Source organism: Dendrobates tinctorius, unplaced genomic scaffold (genome assembly GCF_039654945.1).
Source record: "Dendrobates tinctorius isolate UK_male_01 unplaced genomic scaffold, ASM3965494v1 ptg000015l, whole genome shotgun sequence".
Taxonomy (NCBI): Eukaryota; Metazoa; Chordata; class Amphibia; order Anura; family Dendrobatidae; genus Dendrobates; species Dendrobates tinctorius.
Genome location: NW_027361683.1, coordinates 20,520,755 through 20,541,611, shown reverse-complemented (window position 1 = coordinate 20,541,611; position 20,857 = coordinate 20,520,755). Strand labels below are relative to the sequence as shown.

Here is a 20,857-nt window from a genome sequence, read left to right as displayed (position 1 = left end):
TTTTGGGTGTGATTCCTTTATTCCTTAGGGAATTGCTACTGTAGCGATACTAAGAGCTGTTAAGGTCGTACAGGGTAAGCAACATCGAATGGGGGCAGCATGGCATTATTTTAAGGTGCCAACCTCCATAGACATGTAGGGACAGATCAGGGTCAGAGAACATGAATATTGCCCCCCAGCCTAAAAATAACAGCCCGCAGCCATCCCAGAAATGGTGCATCTATAAGACGCCTATCCATTACTAATCTTTTAGTTATATTGTAAATAGACAGCCAAAATAAAGTCCTTTATTTAAAATAAAAACAAAACAAACTTTTCTTTTTTATTTACAAATAACAAACATAGTTATATTCACCTAGCGCCCATTCTATTGAAACCCTCGTCTCCTGTAATAAAATAAAAATAAATAAGAACCATATCCCTCACCTGTCCATTGTTCTGTCCCATGCCGTAATCCATGCCTCAGTGACTAGCAGTTGTTATTGAGGTTTCTGCCAGTCACTGAGGCTGCATTCCCAGGCAGACCGCGGAACTACCGTGACCTTGGTGAGATCACCACTAGCACAGTGAGAAAAAGTCTCACAGTGCAGCAATGATAACCAGCCTTGCTGAAGCTGACAGCTGAGGGTTGCAGCCCGCAGCTGTCAGCTTTGCCTGGCTGGTTATCAAAAATACAGGGGAACCCACATTTTTAAATTATTTATTTATATTATAATTGATGGGTCACTTGATGCCACTTTTGCTGGTGTCTGCCCCTATTTTAAGCTGTTTTGGCAGCTTTTTGGACCCAGTGAAGGTGTTGTCTATGCATTTGCTTTTGCCTCCCATTGAATTTAATGGGATTCGGGTATGTTTGAGAACATTGGGACATTCACCAAGCCGAACTGAACCTTGAAGGGTTCACTTATCTCTAGTTACTAAATCTTGATGAGGATGTCTGTCTTCACATAATGAATAAGTTAACAGCAAAACTGAGCAGAATTGACAATCTCCTGGGCGCAATTCTACCATTGAGATAAGCTTTTCAACTGTGTGCCATGGGTGTTCCATTAGACACCTGTCCATACTTCATCCATCACAACTGGTCCTTTATATAGTCAAATGACATACAACATAGTTATGCAATTTCAGTAATGAGTCTCAGATAGACTTCTGTATAATACTGTATATCTATTCACAATACAATATCTGTATTTTCAGTTTTCTAGAGAATAAAGTTTTGCAGATGGAGGAGAAACACCAAGAGGAAATAGAAGTCTTGAGAGCTGAGAAACTTCATGTAGATGAGTTACTTTCCAAACAGAGTCAACTAATTGGTGAACTTGGAGAACAACTCAGTGAAGCAATGCAGAACAACAGTATGCTGCAGAGACAGCAGGCATACATCATGGAGACTGTGGGACAACTTACCAACCTGGTTTCACAATACAACCGTTAGTAAAAGAAATATAATTTATTACAAAACATTTCTGTACATTATCGGTATCACCTTATTTATTTCCAAAAAAAGAATCTTGCAGAATACAGGCATTGTATTGTCTGCATATCAGTTCATAAAAGCTCATGTGCACCATGTGGAGTAATATACATATACAAAAAAACTTGGCACTCAAAAATGAAGAAGCAATATTTTCTGTATTGTGCATCCAGACAAAAATAGACTCATATCATATGAACGTTTTCGGTCCAACAGCGGACCTTCATCAGACAGGTCTTTTTAGTTTCTTTAGAAAAAACTATAATTTGCAGAAAGGTAACCAAGAGAACAAAACGAAATTTGTCAGAAAATACAACAGACATATATATACAGTATATATAATACAATCAAATCAAAAGAAGTAAAAAGTGAGAATTTATAGTGAAGGATGGTGACCGCAGAAATTCACTCCAGTAGAAGAGGATTCCAGATATCAACTGTGCCATATATCAGGGTGAGATCAAAAATTAAGGAAAAAAGGCTCTGAATACCGGAAAAGGCTTGGATCAAAGCCCAAGGCTACAGTGAAATAAATATAAGTATAAAAGGATATCTATGTGATCACAGTGTATTTATCAGTGCAGTAGAGATGTCTATGATGACAAATATGAATGTCTGAAGAAGATATACCTGTAAGAGATACAGTTAGGGTAATAGATATCCTTGAGCAGGAGTGGCATCTATGCTGCTGAAAAATGAGAACATGATATGCAAATAATTGGTACACCAAGAAAACCAAGAGGTTAAAAAAATGAGTGTCTGAAATGGTGTAATTAAATGATGAACTGCAAAAACTAGTACCTGGTTATTTTATAATGGCTGGAGCCCGAGTCTATCTGACTGGGGCTGAAAAATGTCTATTTGTTCCATGACCTGAAATTTTAATTGCGAGATATTATGACATTTTTGGTGGAAGTGGTGTGTGGTAAGGGAAGGTGGGTTTTCTTACCACGAAACGTTAAGGGGTTAATAACCTCATTCATATTTCCTTCACTAAGTTGAATGGCTGACTGCAGGATCCGCCATTTGGCACAAAGAATGCCAAAGGCACACTCCACTAGTCGTCATGTGCGGGATAAGCGTAAATTAAATATTGTGCGCTGGTGGTCCATGGCTCTATGTGGATAGGGCCTCATGAGGTTGCTTGTTAGTTGAAAGGCCTCATCTGCAACCAACACATAAGGCACCGCTTCCATAGTGGACCCTGGTAGCTGATGTAGAGATGGGATGTCCAAATCATTATTGCACAGGCGTAAACCCATAATGGAAGAATTGAAGACTCTGGAGTCTCCAGTTCTTCCACAGGCTCCAATATCTACAATTATAAACCTGTAGGCACTGTTGACCAGGACCAGCAGCACTATAGAAAGAACCTGTTTATAATTAAAATATTGGTACCCTGAGTTTGGCGACTTACGCACACAAAAGTGCTTGCCATCCAGTGCGCCAATACAGTTGGGAAACTGGCACGTTTCCTCAAACCCAAGGGCTATACGCAGCCAGTTTTCCATTTTTGGCTCAGGCATGACCGATTGATGTAGTCGGGACCATATTTCCGAGCACATAGAATGTACAATGCATGACATGGTGGATTTTCCAATTAAGAACTCAAGATGCAGTGATGCATAGCAAAGCCCAGTGGAAAGGAATCTATAAGGGAAGATACAACATTAAAAACAATTAAAACCCTTGTCGCTATAAACAAGTTTAGTCATTCCTAAAGTTTAGGCCCAATAGCTAAGAAGCTCTGTCTAGAAAAAAAAAAAACATGCAAGGCCTTTGCTTGTATTAAAATCAGCATATGATGTCAAAGGACAAATGTGGGAGTAAAAATAATGAAACAACATGGAAAAAAAAATTGAATGGCTGAGAGCATTAAATTTAAAACTAGGAGAATACATCATCAACAAAAAGGATGAATACATACCGTAATGTAAGTAAAAGGCGCTCCTCTGCAGAAATACACTTGCGCATCTTGGTGTCCTTAAAGGTGATCCCAGGGCGCACTATCTCCATCAGAATGTCAAATGTGGGCAGGCTCATTCGACAATACTGGTAGAACTTGTCAGGATGGCTACTTAGAGAAGGTGGAAATGCCCTTTAGTCAACTGATGTCTCAAAGGCGGATGTACCCACATTCTTCTCCGCCTCTTCCGATCCACAATCACTGGGTATGGCTCCCCAAAACATCGAGACATAGCTCAGTGTAAAAGAACCCGCTCAGTAGTGTTGAAAGAAAGCCTGTCTGAAATGTTTGACACAAAGCAGAAATACCACAACACAAGCATGGACTCTAATGCAAAGATTGGAGGGTGTCACCTGCACCTGTTGTAGAGCCAATAAATAGGGTTGCTGACTTTGATTTTAATTAATTTCAGACCAAGAAACTGTTATATGTCCATTTTGCAAGGCTGTGACAAAATCTCGCAGTACGGATGCCATACGGATGTCACACGGATACTTAGATGCAAGGAAATCGCATCCTCGCATTGCAAACGGATTACATAAAAAACTGTTCACGAAACATTGATGCGATTCTCGTCCGTGAAAATCGGACCAATTTTTTATACGTTAAGTGTGACTCCAGCCTTTCAGTGAGTGTTGCATCCCATACAGTTTCATTCCATTCAAATGAAGAGGACTGAGCTGGAATACCAAGAACAACCACTACTAAACATACAGAGCTGTGCCATATGAACAATTAAAACGTAAAAAGCTGGATCCTTACAGATTAAATATTGATTCCCTGTACTAAGAATAGGCCATTGATTTTAAAGTCTTTAATAAAAATTTTAAGTCTGTTTCTGTGGTTAACCCCTTCTTGACATGTGCCGTATATATAAATAAATGCAAAAAATATCGAACAAGTTTTACCACTAACACGACGCACAATATGTCATGAGAAAACAATCCCAGAGTCAGCGGGATCCGTGGAAGTGTTCCAAAGTTGTAACCTTTTAAAGTGACAGTGGTCAGAATTGTAAAAATTGGCCTGGGCAGGGAGGTGAAAACAGGTTGGGGGTGAAGGGGTTAACAACATATAACCATAATTCAAAGGGAAACTGATGAATTTACCCCCAGGAGGTATTAGGAGTGTTTTATCAGCCTTCCAATATAATGATCCTTGCATTAAAGTGTCTTCACATTGTGTTCCCCCACCAGTTTGGTGGCCCCATGGAGGCTTACGTCTGGACCCCATACAAAGCGGGATTCGGACGTATGCGCCAACGGAGCTATAGACTATTATGCACCATTTTAGTTGGCACATACTTCCCAATCACGTTTTGTTTGTGGTCCAGACATAAGCCCTGACAGGGCCACCAAACGGGTGCTGGAACGCAATGTGAAAGCACCCTTATACCTAAATGCTACAAGTGTGTGTTTAAAATTTGCATTAAATGTGCCCGTCTTTCCGTGCCTGAAGGTAGTGGTCTTTTCTGGGACTATTGTCAATCATTGTTAAAGCACACTGGGATCACTTCCACTGTGGTATGATTGACATTCAAGTGGAGCAAAAAGAAAACAGGGATCCCAGAGGGACCCAGTGAATTTAGTAATGACTGACAGCAGTCCTGAACTTGAATGCTACTCGCAGGCAGGGGGATTTAAATAATTTTTAAATACACACATGTATTATTTAGTCATAACACTGGGAACATTAAATATGGTATCAGGAGGTATATAAAGTGTTCCTGATGCATCGCAGGGGAAAATCCTACAATCAGGTTCCCTTTAAACAGTGGTTGCTCTCAAACTATTATAAAGTAGATTTTTTCTTAGGCCGGCATCACACATGCGAGAAACTCGGACGAGCCTCGCATCTTAATACCCGGCACTGCCGCCGGCACTCGGGAGCGGAGCGCGCGGCTGCATAGAAATACAAGCAGCCTCACACTCTGCCCCCGAGTGCCGGCGGCAGTGCAGGGTATTAAGATGCGAAAGTCATCCGAGTTTCTCGCATGTGAGATCCCGACCTAATTGTGTAAATGGTCTTAGTGAAATCTCCTTAAATATAAAGCTGTCCTATGACCACACCATTATACAGTGAATTGTAAAGTTTAAAGAATCTACTAATAATAACAAACATTTTGGATTTCCAGATATTTCAGTCTTACCAGAAGAGAAACAGCTGAATTTTCAAGACTGTGCAAATGCTTATAGAGCTGGTCTAACATCAAGTGGCGTATACTCCTTGCACTTCCCAAACTCCACAGCATCGACTAAGGTCAGTAGTAAATAGGCGCATATCTATAATGGCCTATACAGTGCTTGTTGCTTGTGAATACAGAGCTGACATATGTTTGGATGAACAATTAAAAGTACGGTATACATATTTCAGGCTGTAAAGAATATACAAATAGAAGTTGAGGAGTTTAATGAAATATATAAACTTAAAATGTTTTGCTTGAAAATTAGCAATGTCTAAAAAAAAAATAGTATAATTTCGATTCAGAAACAAACATTAATGCATCTTCCACCATAATGAAGGCAGGTTCTTTCTGCAAACTCTAGAAGGTTTATTTCCATCAGGCCTCATTCCGACGTCCGTGTTTCATGTAGGTTATCTTTCAGTGATTTTCACAGATAGAACTTACCTTAAGCCAAGTTCACGCCGTCAGTAATTTACATCAGTATGTATAAGCCAAAAGCAGAAGTGCTTGGTATCTCAATGAGAATAACTGTTTAACTCCACATCAGCATGGGTTTATGAGGAATCGCTCCTGTCAAACCAATCTAATCAGTTTTTATGAAGAGGTAAGCTATAGACTGGACCAAGGTGAGTCATTGGATGTGGTATATCTTGATTTTTCCAATGCGTTTGATACCGTGCCACACAAGAGGTTGGTACACAAAATGAGAATGCTGGGTCTGGGGGAAAATGTGTGTAAATGGGTAAGTAACTGGCTTAGTGATAGAAAGCAGTGGGTGGTTATAAATGGTATATTCTCTAACTGGGTCGCTGTGACCAGTGGGGTACTGCAGGGGTCGGTGTTGGGACCTATTCTCTTCAACATATTTATTAAAGATCTGGTAGAAGGTTTGCACAGTAAAATATCAATATTTGCAGATGATACAAAACTATGTGAAGCAGTCAATACAAGAGAAGTTAGTATTCTGCTACAGACGGATCTGGATAAGTTGGGAACTTGGGCCGAAAGGTGGCAGATGCAGTTTAACATTGATAAATGTATGGTTATATACATGGGAAGAAGGAATCAATATCACCATTACACACTGAACGGTAAACCACTGGGTAAATCTGACATGGAGAAGGACTTGGGAATCCTAGTTAATGATAAACTTACCTGGAGCAGCCAGTGCCAGGCAGCGGCTGCCAAGGCAAACAGGATCATGGGGTGCATTAAAAGAGGTCTGGATACACATGATGAGAGCATTATACTGCCTCTGTACAAATCTCTGGTTAGACCGCACATGGAGTATTGTGTACAGTTTTGAGCACCGGTGCTCAGGAAGGATACAATGGAACTAGAGCGGGTACAAAGGAGGGCAATTAATAAAGGGGATGGGGGAACTACAATACCCAGAGAGATTAGTAAAATTAGGATTATTTAGTCTAGAAAAAAGACGACTGAGGGGCGATCTAATAACCATGTATATATAAGTAGATAAGGGGACAATACAAATATCTCTCCGAGGATCTGTTTATACCAAGGAAGGTGACGGTCACAAGGGGGCATTCTCTGCGTCTGGAGGAGAAAAGGTTTTTCCACCAACATAGAAGAGAATTCTTTACTGTTAGGGCAGTGAGAATCTGGAATTCCCTGCCTGAGGAGGTGGTGATGGCGAACTCAGTCGAAGGGTTCAAGAGAGGCCTGGAGCGTAACAATATTGTATCTTACAGTTATTGTTAGGTTCTTTAGAAGGACGAAGATCTGGGGATTTATTCTGACAGAATTTTATAGGCTGAACTGGATGGACTATTGTCTTTTTTCGGCCATACTAACTATGTTACTATGTTACTATGTTGGTAAATACAGAAGTGGTGACATGTTTCTATTACACTTTTCCTCTGATTGTTCCATTCCTGGTTTTGGCTTACAAATACTGAGGTAAAATACTGACCAAATACTGAAATTGTGCATATGGCCTTATTTAAAAATGTTTGTTTTTTCTATTTCAAAAAGAAAATGTATTAGCAGTTTAGGTATTAGAGAAATCCTATATTATGATAAACAAATTGGATGCGTTGAAAGCTTAACCCCTTCCCAACATGTGCTGTAAATGTACTGCTCTGCGGGAGCTGCGTTCCTGCAAACTGCAGTATAGGTAAGGCATACCGATCGTGAGGCCTCACGCTGAGCGCTGCTGCGATCGGGTGCGGGTGTCAGCTCTGTGTGAGAGCTGACACCCTGCAGCAGTGCCCACGATCGGCGCTAGCATCGATCACGGGCATTTAACCCCTCCAATGCTGTTGATTTTTACATACTACATCCTAAGGCTGAGTTCACACGTGGCGTTTTTTTCGCGTTTCCGCGGCGGTTTTAACCGCGCGATTTTGCCACGAAAACGCGAAAAATAAGCATCCCATGCATTCCTATGGGATTCCGCAATGCTGTGCTAATGCTGCGGTTTTTACCGCGGCGGAATCGCTTCACGGTAAAAACCGCAGCATGCTCATTAATTTACGGAATCGCGGCGATCCCGCACCCATAGGAATGCATTGTTCCGCTTACTTCCCGCATGTGGCTGTGCACACCATGCGGAAAGTAAGCAGAACAATTGCGGATGGTACCCACAGTCTGGAAGAGAGGAGACTGTCCTCCGGGCTTTGGGTACCATATCCCTGTAAAAAATAGAATTTAAAAATAAAAAATATTGTTATTCTCACCCTCCGACGTCCCGCGCAGTCTTCCCGCTTCTCTTCACGCTCTCGTTCCCAGTAGTCCTTTGCGAAAATGCCCGCGATGGCGTCCGTTCTCGCGGGATCGCGAAGTCTCGCCGTCATTCGCGCGACGTCATCGCGAATCACCGCGAGACATCACGATCCCGCGAGAACGGACGTCATTGTGGGCATTTTCGCAAAGGATTACTGGGAACGGCTGCGCGGGACGTCGGAGGGTAAGAATAACACCATTTTTTATTTTTTTTTACATTCTATCTTTTGCTACTGATGCTGCATAGGCGGCCTCAGTAGTAAAAAGTTGGTCACTCTTGTCAAACACTATGTTTGACGAGTGTGACCAACCTGTCAATCAGTTCTCCAAGCGATGCTACAGATCACTTGGAAAACGCTAGCATTTTGCAAGCTAATTACGCTTGCAAAATGCTAGTTTTTCTGCGGGAAAATCGCGGGAATTTAAAATGCGATTTTCCCGTGGAATGGAATTCCGGAATTCTCGCGGTAATTTCCGCGAGAGTTCCGGTACGTGTGCACTTAGCCTAAAGATCACAGTAAGGCTCGGCACACAATTATCCTGTGCTCACCGATGAGTGCTTATATCAGGTTTTCGTTTAAATCTCTGAAATACGCAATTCAGACAGAACCCCCGGTGGAAGATTCCCTATAATGAGGCAGGGGAACAGTCTTGAGGATATCATTTGCATATTCCCAGTGCCTTCTGGGATAAGTGAAGAGTCTCCGCGAGCTCAATGATCACTGGGTTTTGGCTGTTGCAGCTGAAAAGAGGAAATCGGAAAACCAGGGAAAGAGTCTTGAGGAGATCATTTGCATATTCCCAGTGCCTTCTGGGGTAAGTGAAGAGTCTCCGCGAGCTCAATGATCACTGGGTTTTGGCTGTTGCAGCTGAAAAGAGGAAATCGGAAAGCTGCGTGCCGAATTTTGTTTTTAAGAAATCTCAATATGGAAGAGGCCAGGAGCCATTTGGTGAGCTGCCTTTCTTGCTACATGTTCACAGACTTGCCAGTGGAAAAGCCAAACTTCACATGCCACAAATGCAAGCTTGTGTCCCTGTTGGAGGAAAAGTTGCAAAGTCTCGAAGAGAGGTTAGCTACATTGAAGATCATTAAGGAAGGTGAAGAGTTCTTAGACAGAGCAGAATTATCTCTTCATGTTACAGAAAGAGAAGAAATTCGAAGTGCACCTGAAGAAAGAGAGGAATGGAGACATGTGACCCAGAGAAGCAGGAGGATCAGGAGGCAGTCAGCACCCATACTTCTCAGGAACCAGTACCAGGCTCTCACGCAGGAAAACAATGAAGAAATACATCAGGATAAGACTTTGCCCACAAACAGCAACCTTGTAAGCCTTCAGAGTCCTCCTGGATGGAGAAAGAAAAATGTTGTGAAGAAGAAACGGAGAGTGGTGGTCATGGGGGATTCCCTGTTGAGAGGAACAGAGGCCGCTATCTGCAGACTGGATATAACTTCAAGAGAAATGTGCTGTCTTCCAGGTGTAAAAATTAAAGATGTGTCTGACAGGATATCAGGACTCTTCAGACCTACAGATGACTACCCATTCCTGCTACTACATGTGGGGACAAACGACACCGCAAGAAACGACCTGGAAACCATCTGCAGAGACTTTGAAGACTTAGGCAAGAAAGTGAAAGAACTGGGAGCGCAGGTGGTCTTCTCTTCCATCCTCCCAGTGGATGGCCATGGAACAAGGAGGTGGAATAAGATTCTGCAGGTGAACAACTGGCTACGTCGATGGTGCCGTCAGCAACAATTTGGATTTCTGGATCACGGAGTGAATTACCTTTACGATGGACTACTTGCTAGAGATGGGGTGCAGACTGGAAAACATGTATTTGGAAGTCGTCTTGCTACAATTGTAAGGAGAGCTTTAAACTAGCACAACATGGGAAGGGAAGCAAAAGACCAGAAAAAGCCATAGACCTGACAAATGCTATTGAGAACTCTGCTATTAGAAGTGGAAAGGAAGAACAAAGACAAAAGAATCTAATTAATAAAAATATTGGAGAAAGAGAAACCAATCACAAACTAAAATGCTTCTATACTAATGCACAAAGCATGGGCAACAAACAAGGAGAATTGGAACTACTAACACAGGAAAAGAAATATGATGTCATTGGAATCACTGAAACTTGGTGGGACAATACACATGATTGGAATACAAGACTAGAAGGATATAACTTATTTGCAAGAAACAGACTTGATAAACGAGGAGGAGGTGTTGCATTGTATGTTAGAAACGCGTATATCTGCACAGAGATTGAAGCTTCAGAGACTGGGAGTTCTGTGGAAACTGTTTGGGTAAGAATACAAGGACAGAACAATGGAAAGGACACCATTGTAGGCATTTACTACAGGCCGCCTGTGCAAGCTGAAGATATAGATGAACTCTTTATGCATCAAATGGCCAAGTTCTCCCAAAAATATGACATAGTTGTCATGGGAGATTTCAACTATCCAGATCTCTCTCAGGCAAAACTAACAAGTCAAGGAAATTCTTATCCTCTCTTGCTGACAACTTTATCTTCCAAAAGGTAGGGGAGAAAACAAGGGGAACTGCTACCTTGGATCTAATCCTTATAAACAGGGAGGAAATGGTTGAGGAGGTAAAAGTGGCTGGGACCCTAGGAGGTCACGACCATGCTATTTTAGAATTTTGGATAACTAGAGGAGGAAGACCTGTGAAGACTCAGATGTCAAGGTTAGATTTCAGAAAGGCAGATTTTAAGGGATTCAGAAAGAGAATTGGAGGGATCCAATGGCTGGATATCCTTAAAGACAAAAATGTCCAGGAAGGATGGGAAATCTTGAAAAATGAAATTCTCAAAGCACAATTGTTAACAATTCCGAAAAGAGGGAAGAATAGGAAGCATTTAAGGAAGCCAGGATGGATGAACACAGAACTTAAGCACATGCTAAAAAGGAAGAAAAAAATGTTTATAAAATGGAAAGAGGGAGGCATATCTAAAGAATATAATGCTGTCTGCAGAACTTGCAGGGCACAAATCAGATTAGTAAAGCTGACAATGAATTGAGGCTTGCAAGAGATGTCAATAGCAATAATAAAGGATTTTGGGGATATGTCAAAAGTAAAAGAAAAGTCAAAGATGCTATAGGATTTTTACAGGATGAAAATGATGAAATGGTAAGACAGGATGTTGAGAAGGCCGAACTTTTAAATTCCTATTTTGCATCTGTTTTCTCTCAGAAAGGAAATGTAACATCAACTGTTCTTCACTGTCCTATTAAGGGAATAGAAGAATCCAGGATATCTATAAACAGAAAGATAGTGAGGAAACACTTAGCTAACCTAAATGAATTCAAGTCTCCAGGTCCAGATGAATTACACCCCAGAGTACTGAAGGAGATAGCAGAAGAAATTTTTGAACCCCTCTCCATAATCTTTGAAAATTCTTGGAGAACAGGAGAAGTCCCAGAAGACTGGAGAAGAGCAAATGTTGATCCTATCTTCAAAAAGGGGAAGAAGGTGGACCCAGGCAACTATAGGCCGGTGAGTCTGACTTCTATACCAGGAAAGATCTTTGAACAAATTATTAAACAACATGTATGTCAGTACCTGGATAAGAATGAAGTGATTAAACAGAGTCAGCATGGGTTTGTAACTAGTAAGTCATGCGAGACTAACTTAATTTCCTTCTATGACGGAATCACTGATTGGGTGGATCAAGGAAATGCTGTAGATATAGTATATCTTGACTTCAGCAAAGCATTTGACAAAATATCTCATACAATCCTTATTGAAAAAATGACTAAGTATGGATTGGACAAGGCAACTGTTAGGTGGATTCATAACTGGCTTAGTGATCGGACCCAAAGAGTGGTCGTAAATGGCTGCACATCCAGTTGGAAGAATTTCTCAAGTGGGGTACCACAGGGCTCTGTCCTGGGCCCTGTATTGTTCAACATCTTTATCAATGATTTAGATGAAGGAATTGCGGGTAAACTGATTAAATTTGCTCATGACACAAAGCTAGGAGGGATAGCTAATACTAGAGAAGAGAGAGAGAGAGGATTCAAAAAGATATAAATAAACTGGAGAAGTGGGCAGCAACTAACAGAATGGTTTTTAACAGGGAAAAATGCAAAGTACTACATCTGGGCAATAAAAATGAAAAAAGCATATACAGAATGGGAGGAATAGGCCTAAGCAACAGCACATGTGAAAAAGACTTGGGTATACTAATAGATCACAGACTGAATATGAGTCAACAGTGTGATGCAGCAGCAAAAAAAGCAAATGCAATTCTAGGATGTATTAACAGAAGCATACAGTCTAGATCACGTGAAGTCATTATTTCCCTCTACTCCTCTTTGGTCAGACCTCATCTGGAATATTGTGTCCAGTTTTGGGCACCATATTTTAAAGAAGACATCAACAAACTGGAGCAAGTTCAGAAAAGAGCAACCAGAATCGTGACCGGTCTGCAAACCCTGTCTTATGAGGAAAGGTTGCAGGATTTGGGATTGTTTAGTTTGCAAAAGAGAAGATTGAGAGGAGACTTAATAGCTGTCTACAAATATCTAAAGGGCTGTCACATTGTAGAAGGATCAACTTTATTCTCATTTGCACAAGGAAAGACTAGAAGCAATGGGATGAAACTGAATGGGAGGAGACACAGATTAGATATTAGAAAAAACTTTTTGACAGTTAGAGTGATCAATGAGTGGAACAAGCTGCCACGAGAAGTGGTGAGTTCTCCATCAATGGAAGTCTTCAAACAGAGGCTGGACAGACATCTGACTGGGATGATTTAGTGAATCCTGCTTTGAGCAGGGGGTTGGACCAGATGGCCCAGGAGGTCCCTTCCAACTCTACGATTCTATGATTCTATGACTGTAGATGCCATAGGACCTATAATATGGCTTTTTCCGCCTCATTAGGATTGCATAAAAGTGCCATCGGACACAGTTTTTTGTACTTCTGAAAAGGACACCGTTGAACAGAAGCCAGACTGAGTCCAGAATAATTCTGCTGCCTCATTATAGTGAATGGATCAATTGGGAGTTTCATCTGTCACGTCACTTGGAGATTTAGATGGAAACCCCAACGTAAGTGCTCAGCATAGAGTGCCGGATAAATGTGATCATAAATGTTATGTAAAATGTTCTGTGAGACAGTGACTTGTAGTTCCACGAGCCTTGTTTAGTTTATGAGGGCTGAGCTTGCAGGTTAACTGGAGAGTTGGGCAGGTCTGGTTAAACACCTAACTCCCAATAATGGGTGTGTCTCATGAGATATAATGAGACTGTTGTTTGGTCACATGGTCTCTGTGTTAGAAGGTCCTTGAAAAGGACAGGTTTTCCTGGAAGCACATGGAGGAGGTCATGTGCCTGCAGAGTCCATGATGGCTATCTGAATTGGGGGAAGACACCGTCCTTCTGAGGGTCTGGAACTGACAGGTTTGAGCTTGTCGAGCAAATCATAGTATGAGTCAATGGTGCCAGTAAGGCAGCTTCCCTGGAAGTCAGGACGGACTAGGAGTCAGCGTGCGGAGCAGAGCTCCTGGAAGGTAACGTCGGACAAGGGGGTTGTAGGAAAGGCAGACAGGTGTATCTGCTAGTGGAACAGACTGGTGGTCATAACATGTTTCGTGGATGTAACGAAATGGACTGTACTTTATGCGGTTTATGCTGTGTCTAAATAAACCGGATGGACTGGAAAACTGTATGCTTTGCCAAACTGTGGGCAAAGCCGAAAAGCATTAGTGGGTGGAGAGAGGGATGAGAACCAATGCCCATCGGAGCGGACCGAGGATATTTACATACAGCGCGGGAGCAATATAAAAGGTTTTATGGGAGATTCATGGGGAGTCGGGGGGGTTTACAAGTAGTTGGGAAATGTATAGCTCACAATCTATTAGATGATATTTTTAGTTGATAGGCCAAAAAACTGGTGACAGATTCCCTTTAAGGGCATAAAAGTTTACATTTTGAAAATTGCAACATTTTCGCCAAATTTCCGTTGTTTTCACAAATAAACGCAAGTCATATTTAAGAAATTTTACCACTATCATGAAGTACAATATGTAACAAGAAAACTTTCTCAGAATCAGTGGGATCCGTTGAAGCATTCCAGAGTTATGACCTCATAAACTAACAGTGCTCAGAATTGTAAAAATTGGTCTGGTCAGGAAGGTGAAAACAGGCTCGGGGGTGAAGGTGTTAAAGGGATTGTATACTTCTTTTATATTGATGACGTGACTTTGGATAGCGGATAACTTTTTTCGGGGGAACTAACCCTTAAAGATGCTCTTCAGTTAAATTAAATTAAACCTTACATATAGTTTTTGGAAATCAATTTTTTTGATTACAGCTGTAAAAGCTGTATCTGAGCAGCCAAATAAATGATACTATTACTTCTACCGATAAGCTCAATAATTTAATCAATGTTGTTTATTTATTTGAATATCACATTACTTGAAAACACAAAATCATCAGACAAATAACACAGTATAAATGAATTTCCTGTGTGTCATGATTGTCAAATAAGGAATTCAATATATTCCATATGGACACTGGGGCAGCATGTGCTAACAGTACGGTATAGTTATGGGTGCAAACAGCTGCCCAAATACATTTAGATGGTATATTTAGATTTATGATATTATTAAGTTCTTAATACCAGCTAGGTAAAAAAGTGTGAGCCATAGCTGTTATATTGTATCAATTACATTGCCTTCCTTGTGCATTACTGACCCATCACTGACACAAATAAATACCATGCTTACGTACTATTAGTAGGAATGAAATGTACATCCTCTATGACAGATAAAGTTATGCCCTTCTGCAAAAGCCAACGAACTACTTAAGAACCTAAAGGACAGAACATTTTATTTGACAAGAGAAAAGAGCACATCCCAAAAAATGCCATAATACCCAAAGAATGCTATTTAGGGGCTCTTAAAACATCATGCATTCCACATATGCAGAACATTTCACAAACCAAACAGAAAATAGGAGCCACATGAACCTTTTACATAAACCAGCCCCTATTGATCAATGATTATGACAGTTTTCACACTAACAGATTACACCTGGACAGACACATGCTATGTACCTCTTTTTCCTAGGTAATCAGTATAGCTTACAAGAAAATTAGAATCTTACATGCAGAGTATATGAGCACCTGCCCAGCATCATTGATAAAAACGGGTGTCTAAATGCAATAAAAAGCTGTAGCTGTGCCTCAAGTACTGGCTCCTTAACACACATATAAATGAAGATTTATGACTAGTGATGTAAGACGTCAATGCCAAATACTACAGTATATTGGCACTCAAGGGAGATGGCAGGATTAAAGTAGGAATTTTCTACAGTTATAAAGAGGATTTGCAACTCTGAATCAGAAAACTGGATCTCTGCTCACTAAAAAGATATATTATCAAATAAACTAAAGAAAATTTGAACACTTTTAAATGTAAAAAGTATTTGGCGTTTATAGAGGACGTTTTCAGTGGATTATTTTCATTTAAATTGGGTGCATCTTACAATTGATATTGCTCCACTAATTTTGGTACATTTTTTTGTGCCCCTCATTTCCCTTGTTATTTAATAAAGAGTTCCAAATATGCAAACTGATCTTTCAACTAACTGGGTGTATACCACCTATCTTCTCTGTGGGAGTTTGCTTTTTCTCCTCTATCACACAGGCCAATCAAAACACTGCCGCTTTATTGAGGGCCCACAGAGAAAGTCACAGCTGCAGCTTGGCACAGCATATTCCCGTGAGACAAGATTTGTCTCACGGGACCACTTGGAGAACTCTGCAGTGGCTGCATTTATTCCCAGTGTTATAGCAAAAAGATCCCAAACATGGGAACTTTTGTATGTATCCCTTTGGCTCTTATACAAATAATCTGTAAATACTTACTTTGATGTATTTTATCATTTTGGTGTTTTTTAGTGGTTGATACTACTAGTTTTATTGATATCTTTATCACTATGCAGATAAAACTTGACAAAGTCCCAAATAGGCCTAAACATTAGAATATTTCTACGACTGAAAAACAAACTACCACGTTTAAGATTATTCTGTTTTGTGCGCCAAAAAATGTTTTCCATTATTTATTGATATTTTCTTCTGGGCACTGAGTTTGCTAAAACAGTGAGCTGGCATATCCTACTATTGTGCCTATGTTCTTCTCCACGTCTACCTGCTCCATCTCCTCTTCCCGATCTATCGCCTCCAAATCTTGCAGCATATAATATGGACTTTTAGGGTCCCAACAAACAAAAAGCATGCAACTCTGAACAGGTGCAAGTTGGTGTTCTTTACTCCAGCTTTGGTCCTTATATAATAATAATAATGATAATATTTATTTATATAGCGCCAACATATTCCGCAGCGCTTTACAGTTAAACAGTTTCATACACAACAGTCATAAGTAACAACGTTAACAATAATATAATGATTAAAGCAAAATAAAACAACCCTGCTAGTGAGAGCATACATCTACTACATCTACAATGAGGTGGGGGAGATACAAAGTACAGGTGTGTATGTACAATGATGTATTTACAATGATGGTCCAGCCATCTTGAGGGGGTTGGGGATAGATAGAGATAGTGAATGGGCTACACACGCACACTTTCACATAAAATGACTTTGATTAGGGAACATGATAGGCTGCTCTGAACAAATGTGTTTTGAGGGAGCGCCTAAAACTGTGTAAGTTGTGGCTGGTCCTAATTTCTTGGGGTAGAGCATTCCAGAGGACTGGCACAACGTGGGAGAAGTATTGGAGACTGGAGTGGGAGGTATGGATTAGTGCAGAGTCGAAAGTCGTTTGCAGAGCGCAGTGATCGGCTAGGCCGATAGACAGAAATGAGGGAGGAGATGTAAGGGAGTGCTGCACTGTGGAGAGCTTTGTGGGGGAGAACAAGTACTTTGAATTGGACAGTCACTGCCACTCTGTAGTACAGTGGGGGTAAAGTCGGGGGATGATGTGTATAGTTGTGTGTCATCAGCATAAAGATGCTACTGAAAGCCAAATCTGCTGATGGTCTGTCCAATTGGGACCGTGTAGACAGAGAAGAGAAGGGGTCCAAGGACTGAGCCCTGAGGTACCCCAACAGTGAGAGGAAGAGAAGATGACGTAGAGCCAGTGAACAGAACACTGAAGGAGCAGTCCGAAAGATAGGAAGAGAACCAGGAGAGAGCAGTGTCCTTAATGCCTAGTGACTGGAGCCTAGAGAGTAAGAGGTGGTGGTCAACATTGTCAAAAGCAACAGAAAGGTCGAGAAGAATGAGCAGAGAGTGGTCACCGTTACATTTTGCTGTCAGAAGGTCGTTGGTCACATTGATGAGTGCTGTTTATGTCGAATGTAGGGGGTGGAAAACGGACTGTGAAGGGTCTAGGAGTGAGTGAGTGAGTGAGTGGAGAGGTAATGGGTAAGGCGGGAGTAGGCCAGGTATGAGTTTAGAAATGAAGGGGAGATTGGAGACTGGTCGGTAGTTGTTTGTGCAGGATGGGTCAAGAGCGGGTTTCTTTAATAATGAAGTAATGATAGAATGTTTGAAAGAGGAGGGGAAAATGCCAGAGGAAAGGGCGAGATTATAGATTGTAGTTAGGTGAGTTGTGACGACTGGAGAGAGAGACTGGAGGAGATGAGCCTGGAGACTTCTGTGATGGGATCGAATGTGGAGAGTGAGCCAGGGGAAATGCAGGGAGGCATGGGAGTCACTGCCCTTGGGGGCTGGGAGCAGATTTCCTGACGGATATTGTCTATTTTCTGTATGAAGTGAGAGGCCAGGTCGTCAGCACAAATGTCTGTGATAGGGGCTTGTGCTTTCGGCCTGAGGAAGGAGTGAAAGGTGACAAAGTTTCTTGGGGTTGTTGGATAGTGAGGAGATCAGGGTGGTGAAGTAGGTCTGTTTGGAGAGGTGAAGGGCAGAAATATAGGTTCTTAGCATAAACTTGAAGCAGATGAAGTGTTCTAATGTGTGAAGTTTCCTCCATTAGCGTTCAGCACACCTAGAGCATTGCTGGATAAATCGGGTTTACGATGTGAGCCAGGGCTGTTTTACTCTGTGCTTGGTGGTTCTGAGGGTGGGGGGAGCTACTTGGTCAAGGGTGCTTCTAAGAGTGTCATTGTAGTGATGTACAGCCAGATCAGGACAGGAAAAAGAGAAGATTGGGGACAATGATGAGTGTAGGGAGTCTGCAAGTGTATGAGGGTTAATGGAGGGTAGGTATGAGTTGTTCCGAAAGTAATTGTGCAGGAAAGGAAGTTTGTTACATACAGACCATGGATTCCAGAGGGCACAATTAAAAGGAGAAGATGAGGGAGTGCAAGTAATATTAACAAGGTTAGTAAGATTTCGATGTGAGGTGGGTTAGGGGGATGGTGGACCAGGGTTGGGGGAGATGTCCCCTGAGATCAGTAGAAGTAGGAAGATAAAGAGCAAGTAGTTATTGGAATTGTAAGAAATTTTTTTTGTGTGATGTGTTTGGGCAAGATGCATTGAGGTTTTTCAGAAAGGTGAGAAGTGCATTGGAAGCTGTACATGGGAGAGGGAAGTATAGAGGGGCTAATGTGTATGAATCGTGATGGAGGGGGGATGGGGTGGTGAATGTGGATGGCAAGGGAACACAGAAGGATAGCAATAAAGCACATGGAAAGAAGGGAGTGCAAAGTGTGGGTTACCTGACTCCTGCCCTGACTAACTGCCATGGAATAACTGCTTTTTCTTGATGCTTTGCTTATGGGATGTGTGCAATCCCACACATGCATGCACCCCTTAGATTGTTTCTAAATATGTAGTCCACACTACAGGGTCAGGAGAAATGGATTGTGGTAGCTGGTTTGGGATAATTTGGCAGCTGGGGCCAGCACATCAGGGGGTGGTTAGATGATCAAAGACATTGGGCCTGGCTACATACATACATTATATACTCCATTATACCCTCTGTTTACTCTCTGGCAATTCACTTGCCAGAGTTTGCAAGCAAAGCCAAATGTGACTTGCATTTGGGACTACTACTGTCGAAATGATGCTGCCAGTACTACAAGTGGTTCTTATCAGTGATATTATGTTTTTTTTCTGTCAAAAATACCATGTGTGAGTATAATCTTCAATTTGTTTCTAAACTTTGCTAGCCAACTTAAATTAATTTCTTTGTTTAAAGTGCTCTCTCTCTTGACAAAAAAGCTTAACCCTAAATAAAGAGGTGGCTACATAAGTACAGTTGTGGCCAAAAGTATTGACACCCCTGCAATTCTGTCTGATAATACTCAGTTTCTTCCTGAAAATGATTGCAAACACAAATTCTTTGGTATTATTATCTTCATTTAATTTGTCTTAAATGAAAAAACACAAAATGAATTGTCCTAAAGCCAAATTGGATATAATTCCACACCAAACATAAAAAAGAGGGTGGACAAAAGTATTGGCACTGTTCGAAAAATCATGTGATGCTTCTCTAATTTGTGTAATTAACAGCACCTGTAACTTACCTGTGGCACCTAATAGGTGTTGGCAATAACTAAATCACACTTCCAGCCAGTTGACATGGATTAAAGTTGACTCAACCTCTGTCCTGTGTCCTTGTGTGTACCACATTGAGCATGGAGAAAAGAAAGAAGACCAAAGAACTGTCTGAGGACTTGAGAAACCAAATTGTGAGGAAGCATGAGCAATCTCAAGGCTACAAGTCAATCTCTAAAGACCTGAATGTTCCTGTGTCTACCGTGCGCAGTGTCATCAAGAAGTTTAAAGCCCATGGCACTGTGGCTAACCTCCCTAGATGTGGACGGAAAAGAAAAATTGACAAGAGATTTCAACGCAAGATTGTGCAGATGTTGGATAAAGAACCTCGACTAACATCCAAACAAGTTCAAGCTGCCCTGCAGTCCGAGGGTACAACAGTGTCAACCTGTACTATCCGTCGGCATCTGAATGAAAATGGACTGTATGGTAGGAGACCCAGGAAGACCCCACTTCTTACCCCGAGACATAAAAAAGCCAGGCTGAAGTTTGCCAAAACTTACCTGAAAAAGCCTAAAACGTTTTGGAAGAATGTTCTCTGGTCAGATGAGACAAAAGTAGAGCTTTTTGGGCAAAGGCATTGACATAGAGTTTACAGGAGAAAAAAAGAGGCATTCAAAGAAAAGAACACGGTCCCTACAGTCAAACATGGCGGAGGTTCCCTGATGTTTTGGGGTTGCTTTGCTGCCTCTGGCACTGGACTGCTTGACCGTGTGCATGGCACTATGAAGTCAAAAGACTACCAACAAATTTTGCAGCATAAAGTAGGGCCCAGTGTGAGAAAGATGGGTCTCCCTCAGAGGTCATGGGTCTTCCAGCAGGACAATGACCCAAAACACACTTCAAAAAGCACTAGAAAATGGTTTAAGAAAAAGCACTGGAGACTTCTAAGGTGGCCAGCAATGAGTCCAGACCTGAATCCCATAGAACACCTGTGGAGAGATCTAAAAATGGCAGGTTGGAGAAGGCACCCT

The 20,857-nt window shown here is 41.4% G+C and overlaps 1 protein-coding gene across 1 annotated transcript in view; it reads left to right on the top strand.

Annotated features, from left to right (window-relative positions):
- The window catches only part of LOC141075680 (angiopoietin-2-like), a 152,608-nt gene that overhangs the window by 79,931 nt on the left and 51,820 nt on the right, over positions 1 to 20,857 (top strand). The window contains exons 4-5 of the mRNA XM_073562789.1: positions 1,201 to 1,433; positions 5,578 to 5,702. Coding sequence (XP_073418890.1) covers positions 1,201 to 1,433; positions 5,578 to 5,702 — 358 coding nt within the window. The remainder of the gene's footprint in view (positions 1 to 1,200; positions 1,434 to 5,577; positions 5,703 to 20,857) is intronic.